This window comes from Salvelinus namaycush, chromosome 3, assembly GCF_016432855.1.
Source record: "Salvelinus namaycush isolate Seneca chromosome 3, SaNama_1.0, whole genome shotgun sequence".
In the NCBI taxonomy this organism is placed as follows: Eukaryota; Metazoa; Chordata; class Actinopteri; order Salmoniformes; family Salmonidae; genus Salvelinus; species Salvelinus namaycush.
The window spans coordinates 69,029,420-69,044,582 of record NC_052309.1 but is presented as its reverse complement, the minus strand read 5'-3'; the positions used below and the strand labels follow the sequence as shown (position 1 = coordinate 69,044,582).

Below are 15,163 nucleotides of genomic sequence, written 5' to 3'. Positions count from 1 at the left end.
TGTTAAATTGCATAGCATCTACAGTTTTCCTTTTTTGTAGCCATCCAAATGTATATACTTTTCATGTTTAGCTTTGTTGTGAAATTATAAAAAATAATAATAATTCTGAGAATATTCTTCATTGCCATTGGTGGACTTAAGTGTGAGTTGTATGCTGCTGTTCATATAAATAATTGTAATACTTTTAGGATAGTGGTATTTGTTCATTACTGCATCATGAAGTACAATCACTGGCATGCAGTCCTTAGAAGTGGGCATTTTCAGAATACTAAACTTTTCAAGGGTCCACAAAATAATGCTAGATAAAGCTTTACAACTCACCTTGAGTGTGTGTGCTAATCCCCCCCCCCCATCCCCATCAAATTCTACTACGCTACTTCAGGCCTCATTACCAGAAAGAAATGCAGGCTCACTCAGCGATACCCGCTCGGTCAAGCAGGTCAAGTCCATTGTGTCAACCTAAGACGCTGACTGTTCAGAAGGAGAGATTTTAGAAATCTGTCTGGTTGCTGGCGCCAAAATCCATCCCCTCTTCCAGGCAGCTCAGGTTGAGAACCTAACTATGGACTGTAACTAGGGCATCAATGAGAGTGGCTTTGTTTTTCAGGGATACTGAGCCTTAACACAATAACAAACAGTATGGTACAATGGTGCTGCTTTTTAATTAATTACAGTCTTTATAGTTTACTTATTGCACATCCAAGTTAGTTAAAAAAAAACAATAGTGCAATTGACTATACACACATTACATACAGAAGGTACCATGCGGTGTACAAACAAGCTTTAATCAAAGCGAGCTTTAGGTTGGACTCTGTCTTTACATAGTTACACGGAGGGAGGGATCTCAGAGACTGTGAGCATAGCTGCCTGCAGCTGCAGTATAAAAAGCAACGGCTTGACTGGACAGTGACTGCCTGCATATCGTATGGGCAGGAGGCAGGGCTGGCTGTGCCATGGTGGATCCTTCCTCCTGAGGAAGACCAAGTCTGCCTGCCAGGTACAGGGGCAGGCGGGTTAGGGAAAAGGAAATCCCACTAGAGCCTGGGTTCCTAATAGACTACTGTATTACAACATAACTAAAACTTCTATTGGTCTAAATGACGTTGGGGTGTAACATTTGAGGTGCAACTATCTAACGTCTGGGTATCTTCTCTGGAGAAAGCTCACAGCAGAACTTATCTTTGGTCCGTGCTCAAAACATGACCTTTTGGTTACTTTAATGAACTTGGACAAAGTCTACCAGCCAAGTAGTGAACCCAGAAAGGCAATGTGCTGTGGTTTCGTGGCAATAAGGTAGCTGAAGGCTGTATTCAATCTGTGTTGCTGAAGCGTTACCGATTGTGCGATAGAAAGGTCATCTCCAATTGAGTAGACTGATGCAGCGTTTACCGTGAATGCAGTCTCCGCTAATGCGGGAACATTGCCTTTCAAATTTCAATCACGCTGTAACGCTGAACTTCCACGATACGGATTGAATAGAGCCCTTAAGCAATACAGGATCACATGGCTGATCAGTACAGTGACCTAATGGATCTAGATGAGGCATTAATGGGATCATTTCAAAGCCATACTTAAAAACAACACAAAACCAGCTAGGTCCTCATTTAAGACATACAAAATGGATGAAATAAAATAAACAACACAATGTGTCACAAAGTGTGTACATAAATAATACTAAGAACGCATCAATAGTCAGGACAGCATTGGTTCTGTATGTAGGCACAGCAGAGAAAAGACAGGGGTCTGCATTGTGGTTGTGATGGTCCATGTTACTGGCTGGGGGTTAGGTGAGTACGTCAATTCTTCAGAGTGCGGACTTAAAACAGCTATCTACTTTCCATCCACACCGAATATGTTCCCCACTGAAACAGAGACTGGGAAATAACAGTTCCACCCTTAAATTGGAGGTATAGGCCTAGATATAAGATCAATATTGGATCACTTAACTATTAAAAATGAACAGACAAGACATTTAAAATGCTCCTATCAAGTGTTAGCCAAGTGTTAGCCATAGTTTCATGTTGGGGTGATAGCTTGGGCAAGCAGCAAGTTGACAAAAGGGGGGGGGGGGGGGGGGGGATCAGGGTGTTTGGTAGAAACAACAGACAAGTCATAGCCCAAGATCCTGTAGTTTCTGTTACACAGCATTAGGCTGGATCCTTTATAACATCTCGTCCAATCAAAGTGTCCCATCCTGTAGTCTCGTCCAATCAAAGTGTCCCATCCTGTAGTCTCGTCCAATCAAAGTGTCCCATCTAGTAGTCTCTCCCACCCAGCTGACAGTACCAGCAGGAGCAGTTCTGTCCATGACAGCCAGAGTGACTTACTGAGCTCCATCATCTGGTTCCAGTTCAAGTTCACACGGCTTGCTACATCAACAGTTCTAGGTAATGCAAGCCTGGCTGGGGTCTTTATGAAAACAGACCCTTTCATAGTGTGTGTGTGTGTGAGAGAGAGAGAGAGAGAGAGAGAGAGAGGAGGTGAAAGTGTGGGTGTGAGTCAGTCTGATTCCACCCCCCCCCCCCCCCCTTTCTATTGCATGAGGGATATTCTAGGAAAGGCCGATAATCTTCTAGGAAAGGCAGAGCACGACATGTAGAACAACATAGCAGAGGCACGTTCCCAGCGCTCCCTAAAGCAGTTTGTCCTCTGCTCCGTGTCTCTAGCTGAGCGGTGTAACTGGTTGGGGAACAGTAGATGAACTCTTGTGTCTAGGCAACAGTGTGTCTCCCTGAAGTATGGCTCTGTGAGTTCTAGGAGATAAGGAGCCACAGCTTCGGGTCCCGTGCCTCACGTTGTCGGGGTGCTGGTTCTCCCATGTGAGAACAGAGGTTGTGTGGCAGGATGGGGGTGGCGACACCTCATCAGCACCCACGTGTTTCTGTGGGTTTCTAGCCTCACTTATAAAATAGGCTCCTCCCCTTCTCGCTCCTTCAGTCGGAACGCTCAGCGAGGTTTATTTACACGGACGAGGAGTAAAAACAGCATTCCCTTTGTTTTGGCTGTGGTGCTGTTCCCAGTGGAGGAGGTGGAGGAAGCAGGCGCAGGGTCCGCTAGGCTGGGGCTGGGCTCCGAGGAGGCTGCGTGTGAGCTGAGGACAGGGGGAAGGGGCGCTCTTCACACGGGGTGCGAGGGCAGCTCCAGCAGGGTGGGGGTGGGTGTCGGGGGGAGGTGGTGGAAGCCCACCTCGATGGCAGTGCCCTCTGTGATGCTCACCACGTCGTCGCCCCTCCCGCGCTGGCGACGGATGGCACTGAAATAGGCATTCATCAGCTGCATGATCTCAGTCAGCTGTGACAGAGAGAGGGGGAGAGAGAGAGAGAGAGAGAGAGAACAGAGAAAGAGAGTACAGAAAGACAGAGAGCGAGAAAGTGAGAGAGAGAGAGAACAGAGAGTCAGACTGGTGACAGTGTGAGGAGTGGCTTTCTCAATGTCTGTGTCTGGCACCATCACAGGAGCGAGGGGAGGGAGGGGAGAGATGATGTCATCCAGCTGCTGCTGGAACAGAAACAATCCTCCAGGGATGGTCAGAGCGTGATGTGCCTTGGCACATTCTGCAGCAGCACCAGTACTCACACCACTGGACTGAACTTCAGTAAGACACAACCCTAACAACAACACGACCCCAGTCCAGTTGTCGGCACCAATTTTAACCCTTACTTCAGCTGCTAACCTTTCCTTAACCGTTGACTCCTAGCTTAACAATATCTCCCTTCAAACCAGCTCCTGTTGAACTCTGCCCAATCTACTTCAATCCTCTAAGTTTAATACAGAGCAATGTGAGCCCCATAGTTCAGAAAAGTATCACCCTCCTTTAGCTGGCCTCCAATTTGCCTGTTCTGCTGCACCAATAAATAAATAAAAGCCACTCTTGTGCCCCGTGAGAGAGAGATCACAGAGAGGGCTTTGTTCCGCGTGGGAAGATGCAAGCAAATCTGCAGAATGAACGGACGATTTGTTCTCACAAAGAAAAAAATAATTAGCTGTTTGGGGAAATATCCAGGTTTCTGGGAAATGTTATGGGCTAATATTTTAGTCTAACACCGCAAAGAAAAAAAACTCACCCCGCTTAGTATTTAATAACAGGAAGTAAGACTCTTGGTGGTTGATTCTGGTGGTAGAGAGAGGCAGGCTGTGTACTCTCGTTTAAATCGCGATTAATTACTGTTTTTGCACGTGGGTCAGGGAGCTGTGGGTGGAATAACATCATGAGCAGGCAGCGTGGCTGTTTCAATGACTGTGCACAACGCGTCACTGTGATCAGGAATAGAGGCCATTCACCAGGCACAATAAAGCAGCTCACTGCTGTATGCAGCCCGAATGAGGAGAACAACTGGAGTCAATCAAAGACCTTTTCAGGTTTAATTCCACCTACAGACTCTGCTATGTGTCTATGAATGACAGATGTATCATTAGTACACACAATGCCTCCTGCTATGAGCTTTTGTTCACCCACCTTGGTGGTTTCAAACAGCAGGTCTCGGTCGCCGGCGGTGATCTTGAAGGTGTTGCTGTCGGAGACGCCGTAGGAGCAGATCTGTCCGTAGGGGAAGGACTCCAGGGCCTCTGCCTCGCCCTGCCTGTACAGAGACACACACGTCGCTGCCACACCCAGCCACAGCTTCTGAGAGAAACTACCTGTCGAACTCTGGAGCGAGAGGGAGATAGAGGGAGAGAGAAAGAGAGAGAGAGGGAGAGAGATATAGAAAGGGAGAGAGAGAGAGAAAGCGAGGGAGAGAGAGAGAGAGAGAAAGAGAGAGGAAGAGGGAGAGAGAGGGCAAAAGAGGTCAGTACTATAATCTCTCTTTACGCTCAACTCACTTATCTGTGTAGACGGAGAAAGGAGATGTACTCACAATATAGAAGTCCACCTCATAGAGTGTGCAGCCAAAGCCAGACCACTGGCGTGCGATGGTGAGGTAGGCAGCCATACTGTCCCTCCTGCTGTACCCGGCCAGGCCCTTCCAGGCCTCCACCACGGTGCTCATGATGGCCGCAGCCTCCTCCTTCAGACGGCTGCGTAGCCGCAGGTCCTGCTCCACCTTCTGCTTGTGGGCTGCAGTGGCCGTATGGTTCCACAACGCCCCTCCCAGGAGACCCCCGGGGAAGCGCTGGGGCGGGGGGCAGCCCTGTGCCGGGGGATGGGTGGCGGGGAGGAGGGCAGGGGGGGCACAGGGGGGCATGAGGAGCCGGGCCTCCACCATGTGGCCGGGGAAGAGCTCGTCCAGAGGGGGGCAGGGGGAGTGGGTGCTGAAGTCCCCGATCACAGACTGAAGCCGCAGGGCAGCCAGGGTCTGGAGGTCCTCCTCACAGGCTGGGAGCTGACCTCGCACCACCATCTCATGGCACTGCAGGGAGAGAGAGAGAAGAAGAGAGACGTAGAGGAGGATAGAGAAAGAGAGCATGAGTGAGATGGAAGAAAATGAAGATGGAACGAAAGAGAGGAGGGGGGGGGGTTTAAAAGAGAGAGAAAAATAGAAAGGGGTAAAGAGATGGGGACATCGTGTCAGTAACGCTCTCCCTCCATCCATAATAGTTGTACCCCACCCTGTTTTACTCAGGCCCATAACTCTTTTATAACTGTCCTCAGGAAGAATGTACTAATGGACTCAGCCCTGCCTGGTTGAGCCTGGCCGGGGCTCTCAGCAGTGCAGCCAATGGCCTTACTCTTGTTTTTAAAGCATTGTGTTAAATTACTATTGTGGATAACAAGACTTTAACGACTGTTAAGTGAAACGTAATAACGCAGTGAAATACTAGGAATGAGTCACTGGCCAAAGCTATTAAAATGTCTCGTTATCATTATTGGAACAGCCACTAATGTTTAATTTAACATTGACAATAACACAGGAAATAGAGGCACCGATCTCCCCCCCCCCTCTTTCGCTCTCTCTCTGTGAGGTTTGTTACCTGTTCAAAGAGGAAGAGGTACTCGATACTGTCGACAGATATGGTGTCAGCATCCAGAATGCAGTAGAGTTTGAAGCAGAGCCTCCACTGGGAGTCTGAGTCTGGCTCTTTGGCAGACAGGCTGGAGAGAGAGAGGGGGAGAGAGAGAGAGAGAGGGAGAGAGAGAGAGAGAGAGAGAGAGAGAGAGAGAGAGAGAGAGAGAGAGAGAGAGAGAGAGAGGAGGAGGAAGAACACAAGGGGTTAGCAGGGGTGACGGGTGGGAAAAAACACGTGTGAGAAATTATACACACATACACACAGACGAGCATGCATGCACACACATACGCACACACACACACACACACAGACTTGCATGCATGAGAACTCCCCAACTGGCTGGCCAGGTCAATATCCCACCACCCCATCGCTTCCTGTCTGTGACATCACCATGTGCTGCAGCGGATGATGACTAACAGTGACTAGCTACATTTGGTATGTTTACCCTGTCACTCTAGCTCTGTAGACTGTAGACACACGCGCACCTCTTAGAGCAACACTGAGCCCTTCTATTCCAGCTGAATTCACTCCTCCTCTGCGACACTGAGACTTATCCTTACACAAGCACATGACATCGGTGTCACACTGAGTGTACAGTGGGTGCCCTGACTGCAGACAGACAGACATACATGGTGACACAAGCCCACTACTTTCCCAGCACGGTGTCGGTTTGTGTTTGACAAATGAGACGGCAAGGTCAGCAGTTATCAGGGACTTGGTTCATTTACAGCATGAGAGCTGGACCACAGGAGAAGAAAAACACAAACGACTATCTATCTGTAGAAACTAGGAGGATAGAAAGGTTCAGAATTTTTGTGAAACATTACAGCACAGTTGAGAAATATATGGCAATTAGAAATCAAAACGGGATGGTAAAATACACAGTGTCGGTAAAATATATATAGTATGTATAAGCTGGAAGTAGAAGCCTAAGTGCTGTTGTCCGTTAGTTTACTCCAATTAGGGGAGGGGTGGTAGGGTCAGGGGAAAATAATAATGATACAAATTGGAAATGATGCAGACAATTACATTGATAGAATCCACAATCTATCTGCAATATTTAAGCTGACCCACCCCCTAAAAAATAAATAAATAAAATTAAAATAAATCAAATAAAAACGAAATAAATAAAAATGACACTATCTATCGATCAAAGACTTCAGATTCCTCTGTCTGTTGTTCTACGGAACATAGCTTGGATTCTTGGCACATACATATAACAGATGAGTTCTCATTGAATTCTGGAGGAGGCCAACTTTTCTAACCTCGTAATGATGTCTGTCGGTGCCTGTCTGTGCCTGCCTGTGTCTGTGCAATATTTACTTTTCAAACCTGGTGAGGATGTCAGCGATGATGGTGCTGCCCCCGACAGCTCTCTCCCAGTGGGCGTTCTGCTCAAACAGGGAAAACGTGTTTCTGCTCTCCTTCAGACCCAGCTTCTCCAACATCCTCCTCACCACCTAGCAGAGGAGAGAGAGAGAGAGAGAGAGAGAGAGAGAGAGAGAGAGAGAGAGAGAGAGAGAGAGAGAGAGAGAGAGAGAGAGAGAGAGAGAGAGAGAGAGAAAGAGAGAAAGAAAGAGAGAGAGAAAGAAAGAAAGAAAGAGAGAGAGAGAGAGAAAGAGAGAGAGAAAGAGAGAGAGAAAGAGAGAGAGAGAGAGAGAGAGAGAGAGAGAGAGAGAGAGAGAGAGAGAGAGAGACTTGAGTCTTGAGGAGTACAGGCAGTTCCCAACTTGCTGGGTCTGGTAAGGAGTAGGGACAACACTTTACAGTGCAAGTCTCCACAAAGGTCAACTGGAGTGGAGAGGATTGGAGAGGGTGCTCGTAGATCTTGGTAGAGACAGAGAGACAGAGATGATAGAGAGACAGAGATGATAGAGAGGCCCCCCCCTCACCTCATTGGCGGTGGTGTGTGAGCTGATGTGGAGCTGACAGGAGCCTGGTCCTGGGTAGTGAACTGTACACAGCATCTCCTGTCTTCCCATCAGCACCTGGATCTCCTCCCAGGAGGGAACACATTCCCGACACCGTGTCTTCTCCAGAGCCTCCCCGATGAACGACGCATAGTTATCCATCTCAGAGTCCGGAAATTGGAACTGGATCCTGGACCACCGGAGGGGAGAGAGGAGACATGGGAGTGAGCAGTGTGACTGCGTGTGTATGATAAGGAAGCTCCACTACATTTCAAAAGGGCAAACTGAAGCATGTCAGTGATTCTAATATTGATAATGCGAGGCCTGTAAACCGGTATATTATTTTAACTGGATTTGCGTCATCCTTTCAGTTCAACACAAGCCATCTTTATTTTCTTTCGCGTTGGCAATACTGAGAAGTCAATGAGGCGAGGAACGACCAATGTTCTCACTTTGGCTCTCAGAGACTTAAAAGCCTCTCCTCCCTCCACCCTTCAAAGAGAATGTAAAAAGGGAAAGAAAACATGTTTGACTTTCAGCAGCGCTCTTTACAGGAAAAGGTGTTTCCGCTCACGTGAACCAGAGTGACCTGCCGCTTCCTCCCAGCGGAGTGGCCAGGGAAGGTGAGGGAGGGGATCAACCTTCAATGGGCCCAAAATCTCCAACACACGCAAGAATGTCAGAGGTGTGAAAGATGACCTGACAGAGCCATGAGCTCACCCCAGCACAAACAAGGAAGGGTAGACGTTGGGGAAGGAAGCAATTATACTACAGTGTCCATCCCAAAATATACAGCACAGAGAACAGAGGAGAGCTGGAGTGAGAAAGGGGGCGAATGAGTGGAGACTCAGACACTCCAGACAGCCAAATGGAGAGAGAAAGAGAGAGAGAGGAGGCCCTCTCACTCCCCTCTCTGTTCCTCTGTCTCATTACGGGGCACAGGGTGGGTTTTGTCCTGCTGCTCAAACATAATTAGGAATGTTCCACTGAGGGAGGCTGTGCTGTGTGATCCCTTTCCGTCTGCCCCCTCCCCACCCCCACCCCGCCAGCCCAACCTCCTCTCCTCCACCCACGCAGGGCTCATGCCGACCCTTCTCCGACTGGGGACATTCCCTGGGGGGTTTTCAGAGCACCATGGGGGTAGAGGGGGAGGGGGGCTCAGTCTCTGGGCCCTCTGCCCAGTGTGCAGCTCCAGTTCCGTCCAGCTGTGGGGTCAGCCTCAACACTCTCTCACAGAGGTCTCAGGGAAACACTGACCCTATCTCTTTATAGCAGAGCTGCTGCATAACCCGCCACCTTGCATTTAGGCTGACCCCGGAGGCTGCTAGCTAGCTATACTGGGAAAAGTACAACTGCCATACTTACCCATGCCAAACATACAGTACGTTCGGAAAGTATTCAGACCCCTTGACTTTTTCCACATTTTGTTAGGTTACAGCCTTCTTCTAAAAAGTATTAAATAGTATTCTTTTCCTCGTCAATCTACACACAATACCACATAATGACAAAGCAAAAATGTTTGCATATTTATTAAAAATAAAAAACAGAAATATTACATTTACATAAGTATTCAGACCCTTTATCAGTACTTTGTTGAAGCACCTTTGGCAACGATTACAGCCTCGAGTCTTCTTGGGTATGACGTTACAAGCTTGGTACACCTGTATTTGGGGAGTTTCTCATTCTTCTTCCCAGATCCTCTCAAGCTCTGTCAGGTCGTCTCTTCAGAGATGTTTGATTGGCTTCAAGTCCGGGCTCTGGCTGGGCCACTCAAGGACATTCAGACAACTCCTGTGTTGTCTTGGCTGTGTGCTTAGGGTCGTTGCCCTGTTGGAAGGTGAACCTTCACCCCAGTCTGAGGTCCTCGAGCAGGTTTTCATCAAGGATCTCTCTGTACTTTTTTCTCCATTCATCTTTGCCTCGATCCTGACTAGTATCCCAGTCTCTGCCACTGAAAAACATCCCCACAGCATGATGCTGCCACCACCATGCTTCACTGTAGGGATGGTGGCAGGTTTCCTCCATAACGTGACGCTTGGCATTCAGGCCAAAGAGTTCAGTCTTGGTCTCATCAGACCAGAGAAACTTGTTTCTCATGATCTGAGAGTCTTTAGGTGCCTTTTGGCAAACTCCAAGCCGGCTGTTATATGCCTTTTACTGAGGAGTGGCTTCCGTCTGGCCACTCTATCATAAAGGCCTAATTGGTGGAGTGCTGCAGAGATGGTTGTCCTTCTAGAAGGTTCTCCCATCTACACAGAGGAACTCTGGAGCTCTGTCAAAGGGACCATCGGGTTCTTGGTCACCTCCCTGACCAAGGCCCTTCTCCCCCGGTTGTTCAGTTTGGCCGGGCGGCCAACTCTAGGAAGTCCTGGCGGTTCCAAACTTCTTCCACTTACGAACGGTGTAGGCCACTGTGTTCTTGGAGACCTTCAATGTTGCTGAAATGTTTTGCTACCCCAGATCTGTGCCTCGACACAATCCAGTCTTGGAGCTCAATCAAGTTGTAGAAACATCTCAACGATGATTAATGGAAACAGGTTGCACCTGAGCTCAATTTCGACTTTCATAGCAAAGGGTCTGAACACTTATGTAAACAAGGTATTTTTTGTTTTTTGTTTTTAATACATTTGCAAAAATATCTAAAAACCTGTTTTCGCTTTGTTTTTATGGGGTATTGTGTGTAGATTGCTGAGGATTTTTTCAAGGGGTCTGAATACTTTCCGAAGGCACTGTACATACAACCCCTACCGCGAGAGACAGTGTGTTCTAGCTCTGAGTGTTGGATGCCTCAGTGTGCTATATATTGCAACTGTTCCATGAGCTTGGGCCTGATACTGAGTCGCAATGTAAACATGGGCATCATATATAGTGCTTTATGACTTGCAGTCCAACAGAGGCTTTAGGCCAAAGATTAGCACTGTTAATATAGCTTAGCATGTGGCTAATTCAGAGCTGCAAATCCACTCCTAAAACACTGGATCTGTCTGGGGGTCGTGCACTAACAACGTGAGGGCATATCACACTACTATATGTAACTGGTGGTTAGCAGGCTTGGCGCCTGTCTCCTGTCTCCTCCCACTGTGGGTTCCCATGCTACTGGCGCCCTTCTGGCCCACAGCCTGACCCCCATTTCTCCCTCGTACCGCAGCCCTATTCCCCCCCTCACCTCTCCAATCATTTCTGTGACAGGGTACAGACACACCTGTCAACACCAAACACTTTCTATTGTTGGTGAAACCAGCTGATGCCTTAAAGTTTTCCGCAAGCTACGACAGAGCTAGGTGGATGGGTAGGGGAAGAATTACACCTCCTGTTGAGGGCGTTGTGTTACATGTTGTGTGTGTCACCTCTTGAGGTGGAAGCGCAGGTATTTAAGCACGCCGGGGCCGGGCAGGAAGGTGCAGCTCATGCAGGTGAGGAGCTGCCAGTAGCGGAGGTGTGCGGCGGTGTGGGGCTGCGGCGTGCAGCTGGTCTGCTTCACCAGCTGGCAGTAGACCTCGTCCCGGAGCGGCCGCAGGTCCAGACAGGTCTGCAGCACGCCCTGGATCAGAGGCACCGGGTCCCGTGCAGACTCCAGCTGCTGCAGACAGTTGAAGAGCTTCACTGCTTCCTCCCGCACCGTGGCGTAGCCCTTACCGCTGTGGTCTGTGGGGGAGGAGGGGGGGGAGTCAGTACCAGACGCATAGTATTAGAAATTAGACCAGACTAGACCAGTCAGCATGTTTGAGAATAGATGATTCTGCTTCTGTGACGTCTCTTGGTGGAACAACTAAGCTTTAGTGGCCGTCTCTCATCATTCCTTATCTAAGCTGTCTCACTCGCTGGCCTTGACTTGGCACGCAGGCAGGTAGGCATTACAGTGGACTAACTCAATGGTAAGTCTATATGTGAGTCTGTTACAGTGTATGATTACTGGGCATGTCAATGAGCCTGTGACAGCATTACTCATATGTGAGTGGGTGTGTGTGTGTGTAACTGCTCGTGTTTTATTGTAGAGTTTACAGGCATGGCACTGACCGCAGGGAAAGGTGGTAGCATGGTAGTAGTACTTACAGGTGTGTTCCAGGCTGCCGTAAGGGAAGGGCAGCAGGGGGGCATACAGGGGGCTCTGGGTGTGCTTCAGGATGGGGTTGTGCTGGTAGATATTATCTACCACCTCGGGGTTAAACTTGTTCTCCTGGAGAAGAAAGACAGAGAGACAGACAGACAGTTAAAGAGAGAGAGAGTGACAGATGAGCTTCCTTGACCTTCCAGCTGACCTGGGAGCAGCCCCAAGCAGGGCTGCTATGAGAGAGAGTGTGTTGGGTAACAGGGGTGACTAGGGTCAGTGGGAGGCAGGCCATGGAGCAGGAGGACAGCTATGACCGATTTTTAAACACCTGGGGACCCAACAAAACACACCGTCATCATTGACACTATTTACAGTTGAAGTCGGAAGTTTACATACACTTAGGTTGGAGTCATTAAAACTCATTTTTCAACCACTCCACACATTTCTTGTTAACAAACTATAGTTTTGGCAAGTCGGTTAGGACATCTACTTTGTGCAAAACACAAGTAATTTTTCCAACAATTGTTTACAGACAGATTATTTCACTTATAATTCACTGTATCACAATTCCAGTGGGTCAGAAGTTTACATAGTCAACTTAGTGTGTGTCTTTAAACAGCTTGGAAAATTCCAGAAAATTATGTCATGGCTTTAGAAGCTTCTGATAGGCTAATTGACATCATTTGAGTCAATTGGAGGTTTACCTGTGGAAGTAGTTCAAGGCGTACCTTCAAACTCAGTGCCTCTTTGCTTGACATCATGGGAAAATCAAAAGAAATCAGCCAAGACCTCAGAAAATAAATTGTAGACCTCCACAAGTCTGGTTCATCCTTGGGAGCTATTTCCAAACGCCTGAAGGTACCACGTTCATCTGTACAAACAATAGTACGCAAGTATGAACACCATGGGACCACGCAGCCGTGGAAGGAGACACGTTCTGTCTCCTAGAGATGTGAAAAAAAGTGAAAATCAATCCCAGAACAACAGCAAAGGACCTTGTGAAGATGCTGGAGGAAACAGGTACAAAAGTATCTAAATCCACAATAAAATGAGTCCTATATCGACATAAGCTGAAAGGCCACTCAGCAAGGAAGAAGCCACTGCTCCAAAACCGCCATAAAAAAGCCAGTCTACGGTTTGCAACTGCACATGGGGACAAAGATCGTACTTTTTGGAGAAATGTCCTCTGGTCTGATGAAACAAAACTAGAACTGTTTGGCCATAATGACCATCGTTATGTTTGGAGGAAAAAGGGGGAGGCTTGCAAGCCGAAGAACACCATCCCAACCATGAAGCACGGGGGTGGCAGCATCAGGTTGTGGGGGTGCTTTGCTGCAGGAGGGACTGGTGCACTTCACAAAATAGATGGCATCATGAGGACAGAAAATGATATGGATATATTGAAGCAACATATCAAGACATCAGTCAGGAAGTTAAAGCTTGGTCGCAAATGGGTCTTCCAAATGGACAATGACCCCAAGCATACTTCCAAAGTTGTGGCAAAATCGCTTAAGGACAACAAAGTCAAAGTATTGGAGTGGCCATCACAAAGCCCTGACATCGATCCCATAGAAAATGTGTGGGCAGAACTGAAAAAGCGTGTGTGAGCAAGGAGGCCTACAAACCTGACTCAATTACACCAGCTCTGTCAGGAGGAATGGGCCAAAATTCACCCAACTTATTGTGAGAAGCTTGTGTTAGGCTACCTGAAACGATTGACCCAAGTTAAACAATTTCAAGGCAACGCTACCAAATACTAATTGAGTGTATGTAAACTTCTGACCCACTGGGAATGTGATGAAAGAAATAAAAGCTGAAATAAATAATTATCTCAACTATTATTCTGACATGTCACATTCTTAAAATAAAGTGGTGATCCTAACTGACCTAAAACAGGGAATTTTTACTAGGATTAAATGTCAGGAATTGTGAAAAACTTCCGACTTCAACTGTACATGTCTGTGGTATCTCACTACAGATGCTACTCTCATTGACAGAAACACATTTTACATGACATTTGAGTCATTTAGCAGACGCTCTAATCCAGAGTGATTTACAGGAGCAATTAGGGTTAAGTGCTAAACTCAAGGGCACAGACAGATTTTTCACAGAGTCAGCTCGAGGATTCAAACCAGCGACCTTTCGACCAGCGACTGGCCCAACCTCTTAACCGCTAGGCTTCTTGCCGCCCTACGCAGACGGCATCCACTACAGCAATCCCTGCCTGCACCTGTTGACCATTAGTAATGTTGCCACTGCTCTCCCTCCTTCCCCCAATTCACCCTCCTTTGTGGGGCAAAGTTGACACATTCCTCGGAAATGTTTTGGTCTATCTGAACTGGGACCATGTGGAACACTGGCAGACTATCTATTGGACAGACACATACAGCCTACATACACAACACATTACCATAGGCGAACATACAGTGCCTGTAGAGTGCTCAACACTGGGAAACACATTGCCGTCTATGTAGAGGTCGCAAGAGGACAACGGGATTCATTTATAATCTACAGGATTCCGACAGAACATCCATCCTCATTATGTTCTAAAAATGGACATGTTCCCTTGTCCTTCTCACTCTCTCCCCTCCTCGCTACCTCTCCCTGTCCCTCTGTCCCTCTTTCACACGCGACACAGACTGGAGGTCCAAGGCTGAAACGGTCATCTCTCTTCACCTCCATGTCTGGTGGGACACACATCTACACTCAGAGATAAGCACTTCTCTCACACAAAGCACTCCTCTATTCATTCTCTCCCTCTCCCTCTCTCCCTCTCCCTCTCCCCCTCCTGTAGTGTCAGTTGTGTTCAGTAGTGTTCTCCAGCCTTCAGTGGGATTCGGCTAGGCTTTGTATTAAGTGTGAGAAAGAGTGTTGGAAGGAGTGGAGGAGGATTGGAAAGGGGGAGAAAGAGAAGATAGGGGCAACTCTTTAAAAAGCGGGCCCCTCTCTTCCTCCTTCCGTGACCCGGCCTCCCGTTGGCTGGGCAGGGGCCCGGCAGGGCAGATGGAGGGAGACAGATTAAACTCTCTAGACCAGATCACAGACTCTCGCTGGGAGATTAGGGACCCTCGCAGTGAGATTAGGGACCCTAGAGGCCAAATTGGGGAGTCCTTATCTGTGCCTCATCACCCATTCGTCTGCTGTATGAGATTCCAGCATGCTCTGCTCGCTAGCAACCACTTCTCTACAAATCAGGGTGTTCACATGCACACACACACACACACACACACACACACACACACACACACACACACAC

General features: G+C 48.0%; 1 protein-coding gene across 2 annotated transcripts in view; it reads right to left on the bottom strand.

Annotated features, from left to right (window-relative positions):
- Positions 1 to 638: 638 nt before the first annotated feature.
- Positions 639 to 15,163, bottom strand: part of LOC120036126 (unconventional myosin-X-like) — a 50,021-nt gene continuing 35,496 nt past the window's right edge. The window contains exons 6-13 of one of the 2 annotated variants that reach the window (XM_038982602.1): positions 11,910 to 12,033; positions 11,204 to 11,501; positions 7,839 to 8,046; positions 7,270 to 7,406; positions 5,911 to 6,031; positions 4,857 to 5,348; positions 4,457 to 4,648; positions 639 to 3,291 (exon numbers count right to left, since the gene is read on the bottom strand). In XM_038982602.1, the coding sequence (XP_038838530.1) occupies positions 3,118 to 3,291; positions 4,457 to 4,648; positions 4,857 to 5,348; positions 5,911 to 6,031; positions 7,270 to 7,406; positions 7,839 to 8,046; positions 11,204 to 11,501; positions 11,910 to 12,033 (1,746 nt within the window). In that variant the 3' untranslated portion in view covers positions 639 to 3,117. The remainder of the gene's footprint in view (positions 3,292 to 4,456; positions 4,649 to 4,856; positions 5,349 to 5,910; positions 6,032 to 7,269; positions 7,407 to 7,838; positions 8,047 to 11,203; positions 11,502 to 11,909; positions 12,034 to 15,163) is intronic. The other variant, XM_038982607.1, reaches the window with a different exon arrangement.